The sequence below is a fragment of the Physcomitrium patens genome, chromosome 21 (assembly GCF_059467195.1).
Source record: "Physcomitrium patens ecotype Gransden chromosome 21, ASM5946719v1, whole genome shotgun sequence".
Lineage (NCBI taxonomy): Eukaryota > Viridiplantae > Streptophyta > Bryopsida > Funariales > Funariaceae > Physcomitrium > Physcomitrium patens.
In genome coordinates, this window is record NC_143430.1 from 5,517,654 (window position 1) to 5,538,442 (window position 20,789).

The 20,789-nt window shown below is 38.6% G+C and overlaps 2 protein-coding genes across 5 annotated transcripts; both read left to right on the top strand.

Annotated features, from left to right (window-relative positions):
- The first annotated feature begins 244 nt into the window (after nt 1-244).
- On the top strand, nt 245-12,774 carry LOC112274313 (protein PIR). 4 transcript variants are annotated; one of them, XM_090245624.1, is made up of 32 exons: nt 245-337; nt 635-799; nt 2,536-2,608; nt 2,842-2,906; nt 3,043-3,120; nt 3,297-3,416; nt 3,613-3,683; nt 4,383-4,475; nt 4,730-4,799; nt 4,970-5,034; nt 5,200-5,395; nt 5,598-5,748; nt 6,027-6,121; nt 6,246-6,458; nt 6,571-6,782; nt 6,934-7,078; nt 7,317-7,485; nt 7,593-7,669; nt 7,960-8,130; nt 8,352-8,428; nt 8,757-8,859; nt 9,048-9,167; nt 9,292-9,435; nt 9,635-9,784; nt 9,896-10,039; nt 10,388-10,475; nt 10,699-10,826; nt 10,977-11,187; nt 11,332-11,504; nt 11,781-11,825; nt 11,963-12,190; nt 12,388-12,774. In XM_090245624.1, exons 2-32 carry the CDS (start codon nt 746-748, stop codon nt 12,574-12,576), a joined length of 3,918 nt encoding a protein of 1,305 aa, XP_090101750.1. In that variant the 5' UTR covers nt 245-337; nt 635-745; the 3' UTR covers nt 12,577-12,774. The 4 variants fall into 4 exon arrangements, with proteins under 4 accessions (XP_090101750.1, XP_073385954.1, XP_073385955.1 ...); XM_073529853.2 differs by lacking the exon at nt 245-337 and having other exon boundaries at nt 519-799; XM_073529854.2 differs by lacking the exon at nt 245-337 and having other exon boundaries at nt 519-799; nt 11,966-12,190.
- Nucleotides 12,775-18,652: 5,878 nt separating this feature from the next.
- LOC112273979 (uncharacterized) lies at nt 18,653-20,335 on the top strand. Its single transcript, XM_024503098.3, has 4 exons — nt 18,653-19,003; nt 19,262-19,293; nt 19,430-19,611; nt 19,758-20,335. Exons 1-4 carry the CDS (start codon nt 18,792-18,794, stop codon nt 19,962-19,964), a joined length of 633 nt encoding a protein of 210 aa, XP_024358866.1. The 5' UTR covers nt 18,653-18,791; the 3' UTR covers nt 19,965-20,335.
- The last annotated feature ends 454 nt before the right edge of the window (nt 20,336-20,789 follow it).

A 20,789-nucleotide genomic window follows, 5' to 3' on the forward strand; every position in this document is an offset into this window, starting at 1 on the left:
CATATGTACATAGTTATCTACAGATATCATGAACTATTTTAAAAAAACTCAAAACAAAAAGAGCAGCCACCCTTTTGACTCTCTCACTCTCACTCTGCCGGGCGCAACCAACGTAGCATACCCCCGCATCATACTAGTACAATACAACACAAATACATTACACAAACCTACATACTTCCGTTTAGATACGGATACGGATACTAATAGGGGGGCTCGAGAATAGAAACGGGGAGGGGAAATGGAAGGGGGTGCGGTGGCGACGCCAACAGAAGCAGCAGTGGTAGCAGTAGCAGCAGCCCTGCGGGTATGGAGACGACGACGACGCTTTCCGAGATCGGTGCCTACATTTGCTCGCTCCCTTTCTTAACTACCAATGCCAATGCTAATGCTGCTATTGCTGCTACTACTGCTGCTGCTGTTATTGCTCCCTTTGTTGCGTCGTGATGTTGGCGCTTTCTGTCTCTGTTCAAGATCTTGAGGTTTTGCGCGTCGGTTTGAGGTAGACAAAGGACGGAGGAAAGAAAAGGGAAGCAAGGAGAGGGGGGAGTGGAAGGGGGAACGAGGATCTGTGGATTGCAGGCGCTGTGGTGATGGCTTAGGGTTTGAGTTGTGGTTCTGGAATCGAGGCTGGCAGGGCGTGTCGACTGTCGAGGGTGTTGTCGTGTGAGTTGCGCGCTTGTTGGTGTGGTGAGAATATGTGAGGGGCTGCGCTCGTCGGGGAGATCTGTATCCTGCTTCTGTCGCAATGGCTGTTCCTGTGGAGGAGGCTGTGGCAGCCCTTGCTACCTTCTCCCTTGAGGTTCGTGATTGTTGCCATTGTGCTAGATCTGTGACTAGATTATTATTATTGTTATTAACATTATTATTATTATTTTACTTTTCTACGATTTTAGTCTTTAGTTTATTTAGTTTCTTTTTTTTTCCCATGGTGTGTCAGTGTTTTTGGTTAGTGCGTTGCGAAAGTATGATCTCGCTAAAGCTGCGTTGGCGGCTTGGAGGAAATGCGCGGTACTGGAATGCCGCGCTGGTTTTCAGAATTCGAATCTTGGAGATACTTGTTGCGGTTCAGAACTGGCATGCAGCAAGATAGATGATGTCTTCGATTTTTTATTCAGGTTTTCGTGAGGTTTTAGTTACTGCGTAGATTCTGCAGCTCGTCACGCGGAACGGTTTGGGAAAATAGCAATGCTAGTGCCTTAAGTGCAGGACAGGGATATGAATTTGATAAAGATTGGACTAGTCAATGCTATTGATTGAGCAATTTTTTTAGGATGCAGTTGCACGATATCGCTCGTGGTTTATGGAACGGCCCATCAAGTGAGATGAGAGATGTGTGTAGCCTTGCGAATGCAGCATGAATGAGTTGCACAAACCGGGTGTTTGGACGTCATCCAAGCAGTTGATGTAGTGGATGAATTAAGGGGTCCGCGATCCTTCAGAAGCCCAAATTTATTTATTCCTCTAGATGCGGCGAATGTGGCGAGAAAGAAAATTCAAGTGTCGGTAACGACCACTACAGTAGTGCTTGCCAGTGAATCCAGTAAACTGGCTGTCACCAGACTGAAGTACCTAATCGGGTCCTTTATCACCACTTTCAGGGCTGTTTAGATGCTAGTTACTGTCCGTGAACTCAATTTTGGAGCCTTGGTTATCGAATCCGCGTGTCCCTTCTCCGTTCACAGTCTCATTCGAAGGCTTCAACAGCCGGAAGAGAGAAATTTGAGCAGCAGTGACGGTAGGCATCGTCGTTGATTGGCCGGCTCTCCACCTTACAGAATAAACGTGTACTTGAATCCACCTTCTATTCCCTGTACGCCAGAAAAGTTAACTGAGATCGATTCGCCGGAGTTTACTTCTCCATGTTTTACTCTGAAAGTATTCCAGGGACGAGTCGGCTTGGGCATGGGTGCCTTGTAAAGTTACGAAAATCTTAGTAGAATTACCTGTTTCCAAAGTATCACTAGTTCTTGTCCACCGTAAATAGCATAGACCGGCGGAGATTCTTTCTCACTGTCTGTACACACTTGAGAAGTGGGATTACAGCTGCAAGTTTCTCGTTCCTGAGATTTTTGGTTTTGAACTGAGGATAATGTGTCCATTTTATCGGCAGAAATAGGTGAATGCAACGCTAGAAACCGTATGGCTGCTTTTGGCCATTGCAATTCCTTTCACTTTTACTTGACTTAGAATCGGAATCAATTTGGGGCCAGTTTCCTGAATCAATAATCTGTGTACATTCCTTGTCTCTTCGTGCTCCTGTGCCATGCACCAAATTTAGATTCAGCAAGTAGAATTATTTGAGGTGAATTTGGTTATGCTGCCCGACCCTTTAACCGGGAGCATTGTGAAACTGATAGTCGGAAAACTGTAGAAGTAGTAGCGGAAACTTCTGTCAGACGATTTTTTATATATATTTTTTAAAATATATATTTTATTTTAATATTACAGATTACCGTCTGCATGAATAACTGTTCTAATCAGTACGACGACGAACGGCTCTTCGAGCTAAAGTTGACTGTATTTTTGTACTGACAGGATGACCAGCCTGACATCCAAGGACTTGCTGTCACTCTAGTTGGTGGTCGCAGCAGTACAGAAAGTCCATTAGGTACGCTTCTTTGCTTTGTCGACTGGTTTGGTTGCATAGGTTGATAGAAGGAGCACGAATACGTAGGATCACCTGCTGTACGGTAAGCTAGAACTGGGGCTTTAAGAATCTCTAGTAAATATATCAGTTCTTGGTGGTGTCCAATATCTTACATCTGGTATCAAGTGTAGTCTTCGGTGCACTGTTATTTTTTGTTCCTAATTTTGTGATTTCTACCATGCAATAATGCTCAGACTATGAGGACGTGCCAGCATACCAGCTCTCACTTGCTGAGGATACAGTTGCAATTACCCAGTTGGTATGTTTTCTAGACGTTTGTTGTTTGAGAATTTTTTTCTGTTTAATTCTTGACTGCTCTAAAGATCCGCGTTGGTGACTGCATGTATATTTTCAACAGCCGCTGCTCACTGTAGATACCTTTGTCTGTGGGCCAGGATACTCTCGTTATGGAGGGACGTGATCTTGTGGCTGTCCTATACTCCTACCGGAGCTGTGTTAAAGCTTTGCCGCAAGTCAGTAATTGCAGCCACCTAGAACGTTATCTGTATTTAATAATTTGCTTTTTAGTCAACGGATTTTTTTCTTGAAGAAGCCAGCGTTTTAATTTAGCGTTTTTTACACTTTGGTACATTTAGTCCATGTATTATGGTATTCTTATTATGCCGGTTGTATGCAATCGAGACAACAGCTACCAGAGTCCATGAAGCAAAGTCAAGGAGACTTGTACCTGGAAACGTATCAGGTGCTGGATGTAGAAATTGGTCGTCTTCGTGGAATGCAGCGATGGCAAGCTGCTGCTTCCACTAAGGTAAGGTTGGCCTTTATTTTAATATGTCGGATAAGTTCATAGTTTATACAAGTTCTTTATTACGGCGAGCAGATAGATAATGGTTTTGGTTTATATAGTTGGGAAGCTTTTATCTATTGTAGTGAATTCATTAGGAACAAGCACTGTGTATACTCTTGTTGACTTGTGGTACTCTAAATTGGTGGGTTCCTAACAGCTCGCCAGCGATATGCATAAATTCTCGCGATCTGACAAGAAAGTCAAGGGTCCTACAGTCACGCACATGTGGTACAGCACAGGTTTCTTACCCTTATGCTTTCATGGATAAGTTCCTTTACATGAGTTCTTCAGCTCAAGTTCAAAGTCTGTCATGCTAAGGATCAAAAGCGAGCTGGCTAATATCAGCTGTAAAATTTCAAGTTTTGAATCTCTCAACACAACTTGTTTAAAATACCGTAATCGTCTTTCAATAATCTGTCGTGAGGAACTTTTTATATTCGTAAGACTCATAACCGTTTAAACTTCTGACAGTTTCAATCAAAGCATTCAATAAAAACTAGGGGTTTGTAGACTTCTGGACGTGTGCCACAAAAGGTTTATATACTCAAATAGTTATCACATTGAGAATTTCCACCTATTTTGGACAGTATAATTCTTGGCCATACTGTTTGATGTGAGTTCGATACACATGACTTGATACGCGTATATCGAAAAAAGCTTGTTTCAAAATATATCTTTAGGTGAACCATGGGTTTGGTGGTTTTACCTCATTTTTCATACTTATGTCCTAGAAATGCAATAATGAGTTTACAATAGTTATTGCTTACAGGTATTGTAAATGATTCTATTAGTCGATCTTACAGACGTATAAAATCATGAAGTGAGTCTTTTATTTGTTTATTTATTTATTTTTGATAATGAATTTTGCAGTCCCTATAATGATTGCTTTAAACACCAGTGCTAATAAGAGTGATTATGTGTGTGCAGGGGCATGTTGAGGCTGCTTGATGTGCTTTTGCAGCTGGATCACCTTAAGAATGCGAAGGCCAGCATTCCGAACGACTTTTCTTGGTACAAGAGGTCTGTGTTTACAGTTGGTGAAGTCCTATTATGCTAAGCTCGCTCATTCTTTCCTCGCTTTCAAGCTCGTTCTTTTAAATCTTTTTATTCTGATTCTTTTGCAAGCCACAACATTATTTTCGTACACAAAGTCTCCCGGACTACTCAAGGTGTTCATTTATTTCTTTTTCATTCTAATACTCCAAATGAATTGAAATTATGTATTTTGAAGCAATTCACGCTCATCTACAAAGTGAAACGGTTTATTTTTGCAGAACGTTCACCCAAATCAGCACGCAATGGCCTGACACCGATGGGATGCGTGAAGAACTTGATGATTTGCAGGTTTTTTAATCAAAATGCCCTTATTGTCAATTTAAACGAATGCTCCTTGATTAGGGCAGGAATCTGGTCCACACGCAAGTTTTATCCCATTTAGGTGCATGTATTGAAAATCTTCGTAGAATAAGTTAATGCTGGTCAAGCCTTAGTTTGTTTTGCTGTCATGTGGCCAGATTTTTCTCAGTACGAGATGGACAATACTCCTGAACTTACAAGCAGAGGTGTTTCGGGTAAATGGGTATCCTCCTGATTGACAGTTTAGTCTGCTGTCAAATAGTGTCAGAGCCTTCCGTAACATTGTTTCATAAGCTATCCTTGGTACTCCTACCAGCTTAAGTGTTTTTCTCTTCAAAATTTCTTGGACTGTTATTTGCTACCTTGACTGTTACTACTTTCTGTAAAGTGTGGAGGACGTTTTGCAAGTCCTCATTCTGTTTTGCCTCGAGTCTCTGGAATCGGATCGTGTTTTACTTTATTCCGAGCGGCATTGTCTCCTTCGTGTGCTGCCCGTCTTGGTGGTTCTTGCCACATCTGGAGAAAAAGAAGGAGAATCGTTCTTTAAGAGAATCAAGCTTCCTCGACTTATACGCATCTTTAGGGTTGGACATTATCCATATTGATTATTTGATATTTAAATGTTCGCAGAAGGCTTTTGAGTTGTGGCCTACTCTATGCAGTGAAACTATGCTCTTCATTTTTTGCCTCTAGTGTAATCACATGAAAATTAATGCTTTTTAGCTCGTTGAGGTCGGAATTTCATATCCTGTTAAGCTTTAAACCTTTTAATCTTTTGTGCTGCAGGGGGATCCAGTTATTCCTGCGTTTCCGGACCTGCATCTAGCCCCTGCAAGCATTCTCAAAGAACTAGCTCCATACTTCCAGAAAGTTTCAGCCCAGGTTCGACAAATTGGGGTTCCTTTGCCACATGAACTAAGCCCCCGAGAAGCTTCAGAATATCCTCTCGAAGAAACTTACTTTGTTGTCAGTGACTGGTTTTTGACTGTTAGAGCTCTTTTAATGTATGTGTTTTGACTACATGCAATTACTGGCACGGTTTTTTTGATGCATAGGTCGATGTCTTTTTAATTCGCTTTAAGGCTTTTTCAGATGAAAAGCCACGAATCAATAGTGGTCTTTGAAGAGTATGCGAGAAATTACATTCAGATGATCTTGCTGTTAATCGTTACTGACGTTTTAACCAATATATCATGAGGTCCTTAACTAGCAGCAAGTACCAGAGGGAGTACCTTATTGTAAATCATATGGTGACGATTAGATCTCAGCATGATGAGTATGCCTTGAGATTTGCCGCTGCCTTGAACCAGGTTCCTCCAACAAGCCGCGCCCGCTGAATTTTGAAGTAGAGCTTTTTTTTCCACCTCTGTCTGCATTCTTTTGATCATCAGCTGACAAGTTTGGTATGTACTTTCTGGTTGTTCCATTTTGCAGCTGCAACTGATGAAAATGGCGAAGGATGCAGATTCAACAGAAAGTACGCATGTAAAGGAAGATATGTATCTGGTTATAGTTGAAGGCTTTCAATTGTTGAGTGAGTGGACAGGGCGAATATGGGAACAGAGTGCTTGGAAATTTTCTCGACCCGCTAAAGACGCAACCCCATTTGATCCTGAGAGATCGAATGAAGTGACTGATTATGAGAAGGTTTAGAACATCTTCTACTTTTTATTCACCTGTACCTATTGGATTGATGTTGGATGAAAATTTACTAGAATATTGGTGGTTTCAAATTTTATGACTTGGCTGTCATTTACAGGTGGTGCGTTGCAATTACACACCTCTGGAAAGGAAGGCTTTGGTGGAGCTGATAAGTTATATAAAAGGTGTGGGTACTATGATGGAGAGAGTCGATACTCTCGTGGCCGACTCAATTTGGGAGGTTTTGCATGCTCAAGTTCAGGAGTTTGTTCAAAATAAACTCGCTATCATGCTCCGCACCACTTTCAAGAAAAAGAAGGAGATGTCTAGGTGATTGCGCTGAATGAAAAATTTCATAGAAATTATCCACCATCTTCATTCAGTTTCATTTATTTACTTATGTTTTTTTTAGCACCTATTTTTAGAGACCTTTACTTTATCCCAGTTGACCACAGTGTTGATGTATTTATTCGATTTGCAGAATACTGAATGATATGAGAATAATTGCTGCTGATTGGATGGGAAACACAAGTCACCTAGCTGGACAGGCTTCAAGATTGAGAGAAGAAGGTGTTGGAGTCCCGGTTACTTTTCGGACGCGACCAGCTGCTCCAACTGCTGGACAGGTTTTACTCTCTATTTCTTTAGGGTTGGATGCATTGAACGCAATGCTTCAGTAGAAACGCCCATAAATGTCCTTGTATGGGTTTTTCGTTGTTGGCAACCATGCAGCATTGAGGAGAAGGTTAGTCTTAACAAATTTGAAATAGTGCATTCACATTTCAGTCTTTTCTGTTAATGCGACACTTTCGGCTTTACAGTAAATGTAACTGAGCAGTGATGCTGACCCGTCAATATTTGCAGCTTCATTGTTTGCAGTATTTGATCCACGAGCTCGTATCTGGAGGCAGTCCAAAACAGTCAGGCGGCTTTTTCACGGGAAATGATGTTGATATTCCGGCAGGGGACATGAGACAGCTGGAGAATTTTTTCAACAGACTGGCTTTCTTCCCCCATATACTAGACTATCGAGGTGCATCATTTGTTCTTTGGAGAAGTTATATTTTTATTAGAAATTCCTACTTTAGTGGACTTCTCATGTTCTAGGCTTGACAAGTGTTTGTCTGTTTGTGCCTACAGCTACACTTGCGAACTTGACCGACCTGGGATTTCTTTGGTTTCGAGAGTTTTATCTGGAGACTTCACGTGTTATCCAGGTCTAGTCTCCGCTGCAGTGTGAAATCGCTCGGATGTTCACCTATTTTTTAGTGAATGCAATTTACATTTGAAGTACAATACCTAGTAGACTTTATGTATGATCCTTTCAAAGAGTTTTGTTTCACCGTTTATGGGAACTGCAGATTGTGGTATAGACTGCTCTATCTGGAATTTGCAAGTCAAGTGGAACCGCGATTTAGAGGATATATTTTTCGGATTCTGTTGCAGATCAACATCCTCAGTCGTTCATTTACAGCTCTGAGATTCTGACTTTATTACTTTCTTCCAGTTTCCAATCGAGTGCTCGTTGCCGTGGATGTTGGTGGAGTATGTAATCGAGTCAAAAGAGGGAGGCTTGCTGGAGAGTATTCTTATGCCCTTCGACGTCTATAATGATGCAGCAGATCATGCACTTCGTGCCTTGAAGCAGCGATTCCTCTATGATGAAATTGAAGCTGAGGTAATAATTTTTTTTTATGTGTTCATGGGAAGAGGTTCAACAGCTTTTCCAAAATATATGTATTTAATGTGGAGCTTATGTTAGACCAGATGATGGAGCTTATGCACAGTTTTATTCAACTTTTAGTCTCATTATCCTTTTTAATTACCTTTGGTGTGGTTATTTGCTACTTAGACGAAGATACATGTCAATTTGTTTATTCTGGTTTGTTGAAATTGCAGGTAGATCTATGTTTTGATCAATTAGTGTACAAGTTGAGTGAGAACATCTTTGGTTACTACAAATCCCGGGCAGCAAGGTAATTGTTGTCATCAAGCATAGCTGTAGATAAGCATGTTAGTGATCTTTTTGTACGATGCACGTATGGAGAGAACTATCTTTGTTTTGCATATGTAGCTAAAGTCGCTAGCTTTAAATTGTATTGCAAAAATTAATCTCAAGGTTGATTAGTATTCTTAGTTCTATGTGCCAATTTAGGTTTTTATTAGAAAAGAATCCAGTCATGAACTTTATCAACTATTGCTTTTGATTTTTCCATTGGTAGGTGCACACTTTTCGTCCCATAGCCAAACTCGGTTAGGGTAGCTGACTTATCGATGTTATTGGTGGTTTTTCTGCATGACCAGCGATATGCTGGATCTTTCATTTCTTGCAGTTGTAGATAATCGAGAAAAGTATAAGGTTCCTCCAAAGCGTTACGATCTTCTTTTTAGAATTCGGCGTGTGAAGGTCAGTATAATCTGCTCCTCAAATTTAGTTACCTTCTTAGCTTGAAGTAAAATGTGGGATCTAATTGGGTTTTTGAGTTTCGTCTTCGTATAATTATGATTTGTGGTAAGATACAGACTCCCATTTTAAAAGAATGCACTGTTGGGCTTATCAATAAAGGTCTGACTTGAAGGTCTTTATGGTGACAGCTTCTGGGGCGCAGCATCGATTTGGCATTCCTTATCGGCCAACGTATGAATAAAATTTTCCGGGAAAACCTTGATTTTTTGTTCGAGAGATTTGAAGCACATGATCTCTGCTCTATTGTGGTATGTGACTTGGACTTGACAAAGTTTTCACTTATCATGAACACCTGCTCCTCATTTAATCCCTCATTGAACTAAACGTGCATTTACTGCAGTGTCTTTACATGCATGCTGGTTTGGTTTTCAGGATCTTCAAAGGCTTGTGGACATTTTGAGACTTACGCACGAGCTTCTCTCAGAGCATGTTAAGATGGATCCATTCCCTTTGATGATGGGAGAGATGACTGAGACCATTTCTCTAGTATCTTTTTCAGGACGTGTGGCTACTCAGGTATGAATTCAAAAGCTTCTTTGTCTTGTTTTAAAGAATATTTCTGGAAACACAAGGTTTTCAGAAATCTTTTTCATCGGTCAAATTGTGTACATTCTCTTCCGAATTCTTGATGGAAGAAGTTTTCTGCAGTTACGGTGCAGGTTTGTGTGCCAGTAGTTTGTTCTCAACCCTACTGAATCAATGACTGTGAAATCAGGTGTACACCGAGCTCCAGAACGACTTCTTTCCAAATTTTATTTTATGCACTACAACTCAGCGTTTTGTCAGATCTTCTGTGAAATACCAACGACAAGTCCGGAGACCACCAAATCCACAGGCTGATCCCATTTTCCTTTGTGGGACTTCAGTACGTACAAATCTTACCACACTAAGTTTTGCAGATGGGTGCTTTAAGGCAGTTTATAGGTGAACGATCTCAGCAGTGTTGTGGAGCTGATAATATATACTGGTGTTTCAGGATTTGAATGTGGCTCACGGTCACATGGCAGAACTGTACAACAATTTTTTTGGATTACCGCACATGTTTGCACTTGTCAAATTATTGGGATCGAGATCACTTCCATGGCTTGTCCGGGCTTTGCTGGATAATCTATCACAAAAGGTCAGCAACTCGTCTCCTATCTTTTTATTGTTTCAATAATTTTGCTGTCCATGATGGTTTTGCGTTGCCAATATAATCCACAATGCGCTGCGTCCATTTGACAACATGGGCACGTACCAATGCTTCCGGACTTTCTCAAAGGAATGGGTTTTAGGAAGTAATAGATCGAACTTTCTTGAGCATACTATACAGGTTCTTTTTAGAGAAATTGTTTAAGAAACGTTGCATGGACCGAGCTGGTCATTAATGGTCTTAGGGTCAGCTTTTGCCTTTCAAGGGATATAATGTCACCTATTTGTGAATGCATCTCATGCAAAGTGATTCATATATGTTTTTGTCGATTTTCAGATTACAAATATGGAGCCTGGGATAGAGGAGTTGCGCAACAGCATGCCGAAAGCTATCGCTATCCCTTCTCATGATTGGGGCGTTGAAGGTATGCCCATTCATCAGGAATTCTTAGGGATGCGCAAAGTAGATTAAGATGATTTTGCGTTGCCAAAATTCCTGAGATAAACGACTGGCTTCTTAGAAAATTTACATGTTTGCATGCGTTTCTTATTCCAGATGATAAGAGGCAATGTATTCATGTTGTCTTCAGTTTATTTATAGTGTAATTGAAACTTAAAACTCACTATGGTCATGCTTGTCGGTGGTAGGATGTTTAAGGAATTTTTTGGAGCAGCTACAATGGACACGTACATACGATGGTTTCAGTGACATGCTACTGAATTTGAAAGAAATAGGAAGCCTAATTTTTTGGATGAGTCTTCTTGATACTGCTATGGTAAGAGCCTCTTCCACCCGAAAATTTCGAGTGTTTTGGCCTACTGTTTGCCTTGACTTGACTTGGCCATGGTGCATTTGGAATTGCATGTTACTCCAATGATGCTATTTTTTTTTTTTCACTACTGTTTATGTTGATATGTTTTTCCAGAGGCAAGTTGAAACAGTTCACTTCATGCAAGTAGTTCCATGGTTGGGTGTTGTTCCCAATAAAGAGGGCCAGTTGCAACAGTTGCTAGCTGATGATAATTTCAGTCCTTTGGTTAGCATCTTCAAGCAAGCTTCCGATGAAGTTGTTTCAAATTTAGGTTGTATGAACCCCAACGCTTTTGTATCCATGGCAAAGCAGGCACAAGTGGCAGGTGCGGTGTTTTTCTTCGACTGATCATGACAAAGATTTCTTTTTTCCTTACGTGAGGTTTTTGTAAATGTTCCAGAGGACGAATACGTGAGCATGAGGTAAATAATAGAAATCATGCGAATGTATCTTTTCACTGTTTGTGCAGACATTTTGTATATGAATAATTTGCAAACCGGTAGCATACTGGATTACACGCTTGCATACCTTGGAGCTGTGCTTGCCAGAGTCAGGGATAAATGGGATCAGCCATCCAAGTCCGGTTTAATTGAAATCACAACATCCAGAGAGTACTATCGAATATATAGCAGCTTTCAGTTTGTAAGCGTTTTATACCTACTTTGCAACTGCATCAAGCGAAGTACTTGGGTTGTGTATTTTAGGCTCTCTCTCCAGTGTTGTTTCTTTGATACTATACATGTATAATTCCTATTTCTATTTTTATTTGAACCATTCGTTATCAACCTTGTTATGAAGTCTCGACTGATTTCTAGTCAGCCATACCTGGTTACTGACTTTCGACCGCCATGTACCTTTCAATAACTATTAATTGTGAGCCTCATCAATACTAATCCAGTTATATTACATGTGTTAAAGCTCAACTTGCAAGGATTTTCTCCAGGCCTACAAGCAACATCTCCTGTAAGTTCAGAAGTTGCTATTTTACAATGTGTTGTTTTATTACACACAAGACCATAGATGAAGAGCTCGAGGAGTAAGTTACATCTCCAAAGCAGATCTCTCGCATGTTACTTATTAGGGTAGTGTTGTTCATTCAGCAGGTTCAGAATCAGCAGCCTCCAATCGAAGGTGAGAATTTTGAAGAACGATATGGTGACGGAGTTGCGTGGGGGGGCTGCACAATTGTCTATCTTCTGGGTCAAGAAACTCGATTTGAGCTTCTCGACTTCACTTACCACGTACTTGCTGTGGCCGAGTCGGATACATTGTCGACGTCCCTGGCTTATATTGAAATGATGGCCAAGGGGACGACCTCATATCCCGTTGTACGTTCTCTCATCCATTTTTTTCATGAAAAGTTGCATTTTGATAAGTGATATTTTCCTCCATGTTCAGTAAGAGGTGTGTTATTTATGAGAGATATTCCAAGGAATCATCACTTTCAGTTTTTCGGTCTGTCTAAAAAGTGATCGTGGATGTAATGTCATGTAATCCATAAGCTCAAGTTTCCATGATGTTTCAGGAAGTAACCTCATTTTTGGAGAATGCTCGAAGAGCGCGGAGATTAAATAGTCACGTTTTCTCATTGCTACGGGCACGGGCTCCCCAAGAGGACAAGCTTTCATCAATGATTAAGCCAAATGGCACATTGGTGCATCGGATCAAGTATCCCGTCACACCGTCAGTGTATGTCACTTTGCCTAAGGTGTAGGAAAGCCATGTCCTTGTGCAGTTGGCTTCAAGTGCTGATGTATTAATAGACGGTTTTCGTGGATGTAAGTATTTGTTGTGGTTCCGTCAGATCATAGATTGCTTGGCATACTGCATTCTGGGGCAGTGATCGTATGGCTAAATGTATTAAGAAATTATTGAAAATTGGAGATTTCTAGTAGTACCATGATTGCCCTAAGCAATATGTTCCAGGTTTTGTCCCACACTGCTGCATTCTAGTTCGTGAGATCACCTTTATTTATCAAGGTAATGCAGTTGGTATTGGTGTGTGTTTTTAATTTTAATTTTGAAACTTAGTAACACTTCAATCAGGACATGTTTGATGCAAAGTAGGAAGTGTTAATCAAGAGTCAAGCGACAGGATCTCTGGATCGGTAGTATTTCCAAGTTTCATCTGAAATATTCGCACGAACATACCCCATTCAATGTTTCAGTGCACAAATGCGTTTTCCTGGTCAGTTCACTTTGTGATTGTCCTTCGGTGTTACGGAATGGTATGGTTTCATAGTCTACAGTTGATATTTGGGTATGTAATTCAGGACCTGTTCCAGAATCCTGTTTCATGTAAAGGACACTTTTCTATGATGAGAGGAGGCACTTATCTTCATGAGCTCAGCAGTCATGTACTATGTGATCTCCTTAAATGTGGCCGCTCTGACACAGTACTACCTTTAACAACTAGCTTTGTAAGGTGTGTTTTAACCAGTTATAGTCTGTTTCTGGAAGCATTACAAATCTAATGAAAAACCAATATTTGTATATGCTATTCTCACTTTTGGCAGGTATGTTGGTATTGATCAAGACTTTATATCCCAATTAATCCTTCAAAAGACCCAAAGTCAATTATGTTATTATTAAGATTGGAAATAGGAAGGCCAAAGAATTTGAGATTGCATTAGGCAGATAAAATTTGGTGATAGGAATGCTGAAGGCCTATTAAAATTTATTAAAATTAGACATTTAATATTTCTGATCATTGAATTGTAAAATCCTCAAGATGTACGAAGAAAATCCCATCAATTTGATAAAAGTTTCCATAACTTCTATGTGAATTTTTATGAAAAACATAAAATGTCTCTAGTTGCAATAGAAATTTCTAATTCTCTATTTGGTACTATTCTTTGTATTATTCTTTGCAAGGTTATATTTTTGATGAATGACAAGTTGTTTTTTCTTTTTTTTACAATGAACTAGAAGAAACTATTGACAAAATGACTAAAGTTAAAGTCCTTGGTTCTATTGGAGTAGGAATTGAATTTTGCAATATTTTTTGGAATATTAAAAATGGAGATAATATTGCAATGATCAACCAAGCTTTAAAAAATAGTCATTTTCTACAATGTGTTATAAAAGGACATCTCACTCTTTTTTATAAGGGAGATGAAAAGATTAGATTTTGAAACTAGCATCCAATTACCTCATTAAATATATCATGCAAAATGTACACTAAAAGGAAATTATAATAAGAACTAATGGAGATAATATACTTGGACCAAATAACTTTTTTTTTTCTTTGAGATATATTCTTGATAATATCTTAGTCACCTAAGAATATATAAATTAGACCAAATTATCTTCACAACCTCTATCCTTTCTAAAAATTGATTTTTTTGAAACTTTTGACAAATTCCTATGAAATTTTACATTTTGAGCTATGGAAAAATTAAGTTCAATGCCCAATTTTATCATATGATACAAATTATTTTTTATGGAACAAGTGTAGTAAGAATCAAATTTATTTTACAAAATAATCTTCTATTAAAAAAAGATGTACAACAAAGATGTCCCTTAGTCCGTTCTTTATTTATTACTGGATAAATAATTAATGTTTCCATTCAAATAGTTGTTAAGAATAAAACCACTATATAATATTGATATATCTTAGATATGTGATTAAAAAATGATTTGGCAATATATGAATTATTTTTTTATTTCTATAAAAGAAGATGAAGGTAATATGAAAATCATAATAAAAAGTCTAAAATAACTTAAATCAATATTAAAATTAAAACAATAAATTGATCTAATGTAGCTGCTTATTAGTAATATAAGAAAACTATCAGTTCTCAATAGACTAATGACTTTGGTTGGAGATAGACATCTTCTAATAATCTAAACAATTTCTTTCAGTCTATTGTTACAAATATAAGATATAGACAAATTTCAAATTGATAGAATAAAATGCAAGTTAAATTACTTATATGCCATCTAATTTATCCATGGCAAGAAATTTCTTATAAAAGAATACTTTGTCTTTGACCCAATTCAAAGTAGCTTGGTTAATTTGTTATTTATTTATAGTACAATGATGACTTGGTATAATAGATGTTGAAGATGCCACAAAAGCTTTCTTAGCCAAATAGATTGTAGATGCCTTACAATGTAGACAAGCTAATATTCAACAATTTTTTAGATACAAATTGATCCATATCAAACCAACAACTAAAAACTGGTGGTTTTATGATTGTACTTAGGTATGGATTTCTAATCACAAATAGAGTATTGGTTTGAAGGATTTGAAATAAATGAAGAAGTTTTTGACCATTTGTAGTGTCTTATATATACCTCAATTTTTATACAACTCTCTAAGAAATTTAGAATAGATTGTTATGATAGGATCCACAATTTTCACTTGCCAATCTCTATCTAGAATCTAAATAAGTGGCTATTTTTACTCAAATGGTCTCTAAAGAGTTAAAAATAAATTCAAATATCTCTTAAAATAACTAATTAAAAAAATAATAATCCTAAAAATTTACATAATTAAGTAGCTTTATTTCTAAAATTTATTAAAACAACACCTAAACCAATATTAATAAAAAAATATAAAGATAATATTAAACTATTCTTTGACCTTTCTAATGAAATCAAATTTTATTCTAATATCTATTTTTGATGAGTTGAAGAGAATTTTATGATATGTTTGTTAAAACTTAGAAGAAATTTGATTTGTTATAATGATACTTAAATAAATCTAACGGTAACCAAATAGAGTTTTATTTATTTATTTATTTTTAATAATAATAATAATAATAATTTATTTTATTTTTTATTCTTAAAAATTACATGATTTATTATTTGGGCCTAAAGGATATACAAAAACTATATTTATGTGGCTTAATTGATATAAAGGGATGGTGGTTAATACATAGGAAGTACAAACTACTTCAAGTATTGACATTTATTGCTCATTATGCATACTTGAAAAATCTAAAACCATCATATAAAATTTTTAAAAATATCATCAAGCTTGTAGCATATGTGATAGAGTCACTTCTATTTTATAGAAATTAATATCAAGGCTTATAAAATAGGATTCATAAGAAGTCTTCTTTTTAAAAAATTAATTTTTATTAGTACTATTTCTTCACATTTGAAGAGCTTTTATATTATTTGATTGTAGTTAAGAAGTTTAAGCTTATGGACCATTTAAAATCAAAAGATCAAACTTATTTATGAAACTAAAGTATGGAGTGACTTCCATATCAAAAAACGGATTTGGTCTTAACTCTTTGAACATGGTCAAATATTTTGGAAATCCATAAGAAAAAGATTAAACCAACAACTAAATCACAAGGCAATATTTTCAAGAAATGTGTTAAATTATGAATATCAAGAGATTTGATTGGAATTAGATCTAATTTGGCAATCAAGGAGAACTTTGGAGTATCACACAATGCCTTGATAACTTATGAAAACTTAGAAAAATAAAACCCCTTGTACAATAACTTGGTTTGTTGTTCTTGTAATCCCTTGAACCAAGAATACTAGAACATAAGAAGCATTTTTGTAATTCCCACCTTTAATTGGATTAAAACACCTAATACATCTCGAATTTGTGTCAAAAAAGAAAGAAACAGGAATAAAACAGAAAAGCTCCCATCTGGGTTGCTTTACATTGGTGGAAAGCTTTGAAATTTTACAAGTTTGTCGTATTCAATAAAAGCAGAAAGTGAAAATGATACTAGACACCTGAACAAAAACCACGTTTATTGCTTCTCTGATGATTGGTTTCTTAAATTACAGAATAGAAACAAAACAGAAAGAAGAAAAAAAAATAGGGGAAAAAGCTAAGTATTCTGTTTTATGTGGTTCCGAAGAATCCAAAACACGATTCCCTCTTTAGAGCTTGCTCAAAAAACTTGAAATAGCAAAAAAGAAAAAGCAGCGAGATTGCTTATGAGAGCTGCTGATTGGAGAGAATTGGAGAGAATTGGAAAGTTTTGCTGCGCATACCATGTTCTGTTTTGAAGTTATAGTCGATGTCAAGTATTTTAGTTTAAGTAACCCACGTTTGAATAAGTTGGTACTGATTCTTTTATATCTAACCAGGCTGTGTGCTTGGATTATTCCGTTTCGTTGTCTAGATTACTTATTCCCAGTGCTGATGAGAATTTGCTGCAACTAGTTGTAGGATTTCGTATTTCTGGTTATACAATGACGAGTCTAGACTTTGATGTCTGTTACTGCAACACAGAAGAGAGTACCGGTGCCGGAAACTACTCTGCCAATGACCTGTGAAAAAAACATCTTTGAATCTAGATCGCCTGAAGACAACCACATGGACACGGAACTCATGCTGGACCGACGAGATTCTTCTGAAGAGGGGTGCAGCTGAAGAGATTGCCAGAGGCATGGCATTCAAAGCACAAATTGCAATACAGAAAGAGTTTTCTGGCAACAAAGGTGCCATGACTCCGACACTACTGCAGCTTTTCGACCAGATCGTATCGGATCGAGTGAATGCAATCTCCCTCGTAGTTTGTGATGGTGGTATGGTCCCACTTCCCTCACACTTAGCGATGGTTCCAAGGATCGTGTATTGCAATCGAGCTTTTCAGGCCATGAAGAAGGTACCTCTGTGTCCCATTCAGCTTGAAACTCTGGCCTCTGGTTCCAAGACTGTCTCGAATTTTGGCCCCTTGGTGGCGACTGTAGCCAGCAAGGATTTCGGACGGAGATGGAGCTTAGAGATGGAGTCAGACAATTGCCGGAGACTTGGAAAGAACATCTTAACAGGGTTGGTGTTCGACAACAGAAGGGTGTGAAGTTTTATGACGTCTCAGGAACTTCGACGTCGTTTCCTCACATCAGAGGATTGACATTTGCTCTCTCGTTTGTATCTGATCGTCGCCTCGTCGTCGATCATAGCAATTTAGAGTCTGCAATCTGCATTTCTTAAAACGACAAACAGGAGGTTCTCATGGCATGTTCTAAACCCCAAATCTGCAAGAGGTACATGACAAGTTGCAGCGAGCGCCTAGTGGAATTCACTGCAGAAGCGGATTTTTAACAATCTTCGCTGATAAGACGAACTGAATAATCCAGGGTTAAAACCATCTAATCGGTTCATGAGTGTGAACTAATAATTTATAAAACCTAATTCTAGTAGCTGGGGAATTTTACAAAACATCAGTTACAACATGTCAAGGAATTTGCATGGATTTGTTTCTTATCTCATGTAGCGCATGCATTACACCAGAATTTGGACATTTGTATTCGAATTCGTTGAGAAACATTTACAAGGAAAACAACTTTCCTGCGAGAATTCAAAGGTTCTGAACTAAGAAATTCAATACCAATATTGACATCAGCAATGCCACTTCTTCGTAGTGCGTACTTCTGTGATCGGGCTTTTGTCACGAGTTTGAACAATGCAGATGCAAGGATTTACTATTTCAATCGATTTTAATTCTTGGTATGCAATTTTGAAAGCAGTTTTTGAAGGTTGTTCGTGACTGCCAACAATTTGCTCGCAAAACTTGGTGTTGACAGCTATGGCTCCTAGAGTGAAGTGGTCCCTTGCAGTCACCCACTTCCTTCAGAGGCCACGAATAATCCAATGCTTCATCGAGAGTCTTCCACGACGCATCTGACGTTGGTGAATATCTGCGGAGCCAGACTGACTTGTCACCATTTGTCAATCTCCAATTTAGCCACTTGTACACACTTGTACACTTCGGTGTCTCCTGAAGGAGGCACCAACCCTGGCTGCCCCATCGCCAGGCTTGCTGTTTAAAATCGTTATTGTTCTATTCATAATCAGCATCACTTGTACAGAAGACAACAATCTTCGTTGTTTGTTCGACATCGTTAGGAAGGTCTCTTCGTGTGCAGTTCAGTGGCTTGCAAGTGCTGTTTTTTGTTTCTTTTTTCTTGTTGGAGAGTTGCTGAGGAATTTGAGAGCGAGTCATTATGGACGAATCAGCGATGTACATCACCAGCAGAGCGTTCAAGAACGGCGAACGCATTCCGCCGCAGTACACACAAGATGGGCAGGGAGCCAGGAGCAACATTTCTCCGCCGCTGGAGTGGTACAATATTCCGGACGAGACGGTGTGCTTGGTGCTCATCGTGGAGGACCCTGCACCGCAGATGGAGAGGAGTCCCCGCAGCTTTTGCCACTGGTATTTTTCTCAGTAAACCGTGTCACAGTTTGACGCCTAACCTAACCTTACAATTTTTGTGTGTGTTACTCATTTCATTACAGCGCAATAGAAGCAAGCCTTTTCTTGTTGTTGTTCTCTTGATCCGTGATTGTAATGCCACTTATCTGTAAGAATTTGGTAGGGCAGGAGTGTCCTATGTAGTATGTATGTATATATATATATATATGTAATTTTTCCTCTGATGCACGATTGCTGCTGGTGTAATTGCCGCTGCAGGGTAGTGCTCAACATTCCGCCCACTCTTAAAGGTAAAATCCCGGTTTCATGCTTGAAAATGCGTGTATGTTCCTTCATATTTGGTGTATTTCCTGCTCATTGACACTTTTGTTGACTAAACCTGTGCGTGGAGTGTTTAACATTTGCGTGATGGATTCGATGCGGCAGGGTTACCAGAACATTTCACCACCAAAGAGCATGACGATGACAGGGATGAGCTGACTCAGATCCGGGAAGGCATCAACGATTTCAAAGTTCCTAGTTACTTCGGTCCCAAGCCACCTGTGGGAGAGCACAACTACGAGTTCCGGCTCTATGCTCTTGATGCGTATCCTAAGGTCCCTAAGAAGGTACTCACTCACCGTTACTTCTTCATCTTCGCTTTCCAAAGCTCTTCGTCGATTTTTAGGGCTGAATCATGTCAAAACCTCGGTGAGATTACAATACATGTGGAAACGGTGAACTGAATTGCTTTGGACATCTCGTTGCAATGCAGCCGAATGTAGACAGGCTCAAGGAGGCTATGGAGGGCCACATTCTAAAGGAAGCTGTGTTAACGGGTCATTACAGCAAGGATCAGTATGGCACCGGAAACGAAAAGGGATATTATCCCAGTGGAGTGCCGCAGTTGTCTGGACCGGGGCGTGCTCAGCTGAAGTCCCAGCACAATAACACTAGAGTCGCAACAGTTGCACACCAGTAATCTGGTTTCAATGCTGTGTGATTCGAAGCAGCACGCCATAATCTTCGATGCCCTCAGCATGAAATCAATGGATTGTTTCTCGAAGTATTGAATCTGAGCGTGGGATATCGAACATCTCTGAGGATTAGTGTCTGCTGCATGACATCTCTTGTTTATAAAACTGTACAGGGAGACTAGAAAGGATTATGTAACAACTCTGATGAGGAATTCCACTGTGATTTCTTCAATCTGGCCATCTTCACGAAAGTTTTGTTTTGTGCGGCCTCAGTTCCAAGGTGCCCCATTTCGTGAATTGTTCACTGATCTCTGGTGGTTTTGGGACTTAAAAGACAAAATCTCCAGTTAACAGAATAGCTTTCTCTTTAATGACATTTCGGTAATGTGTCGTGTCGAACTCTGCCCATCTTGCAAATGTTTCACATTTGTTCCATCTTAGGTGATTGGATGGGCATGTCATGGATTGAAGCACCTTGAACAGGTTAATGTTGAGGTGAGTGTGCTGAAATATGAAACTTCATAAATACTTTGGAAAATTAAAAACAGTTAAACAAAATCTTTTTCCTAATATAAAAAGCCTTGCAATGTGAAAGCATTCGAGTTCATAAATTTTGTGGCTTAGTTCTGACAAATTTCATCAAAAGGTTATATTAGTTTTTTTTTTTTTTTTTTTTTTTTTTTTAATAAAAAAAACATCTAAAATGATGTAGTTGTATAACATACATATATTCATTCATATATATATATATATATATATATACATGACTTTTCCTTTGAAAATTGCAAGCATTAATTTATGGGAAAACTATGTGTGACGTGTGTGTAGGG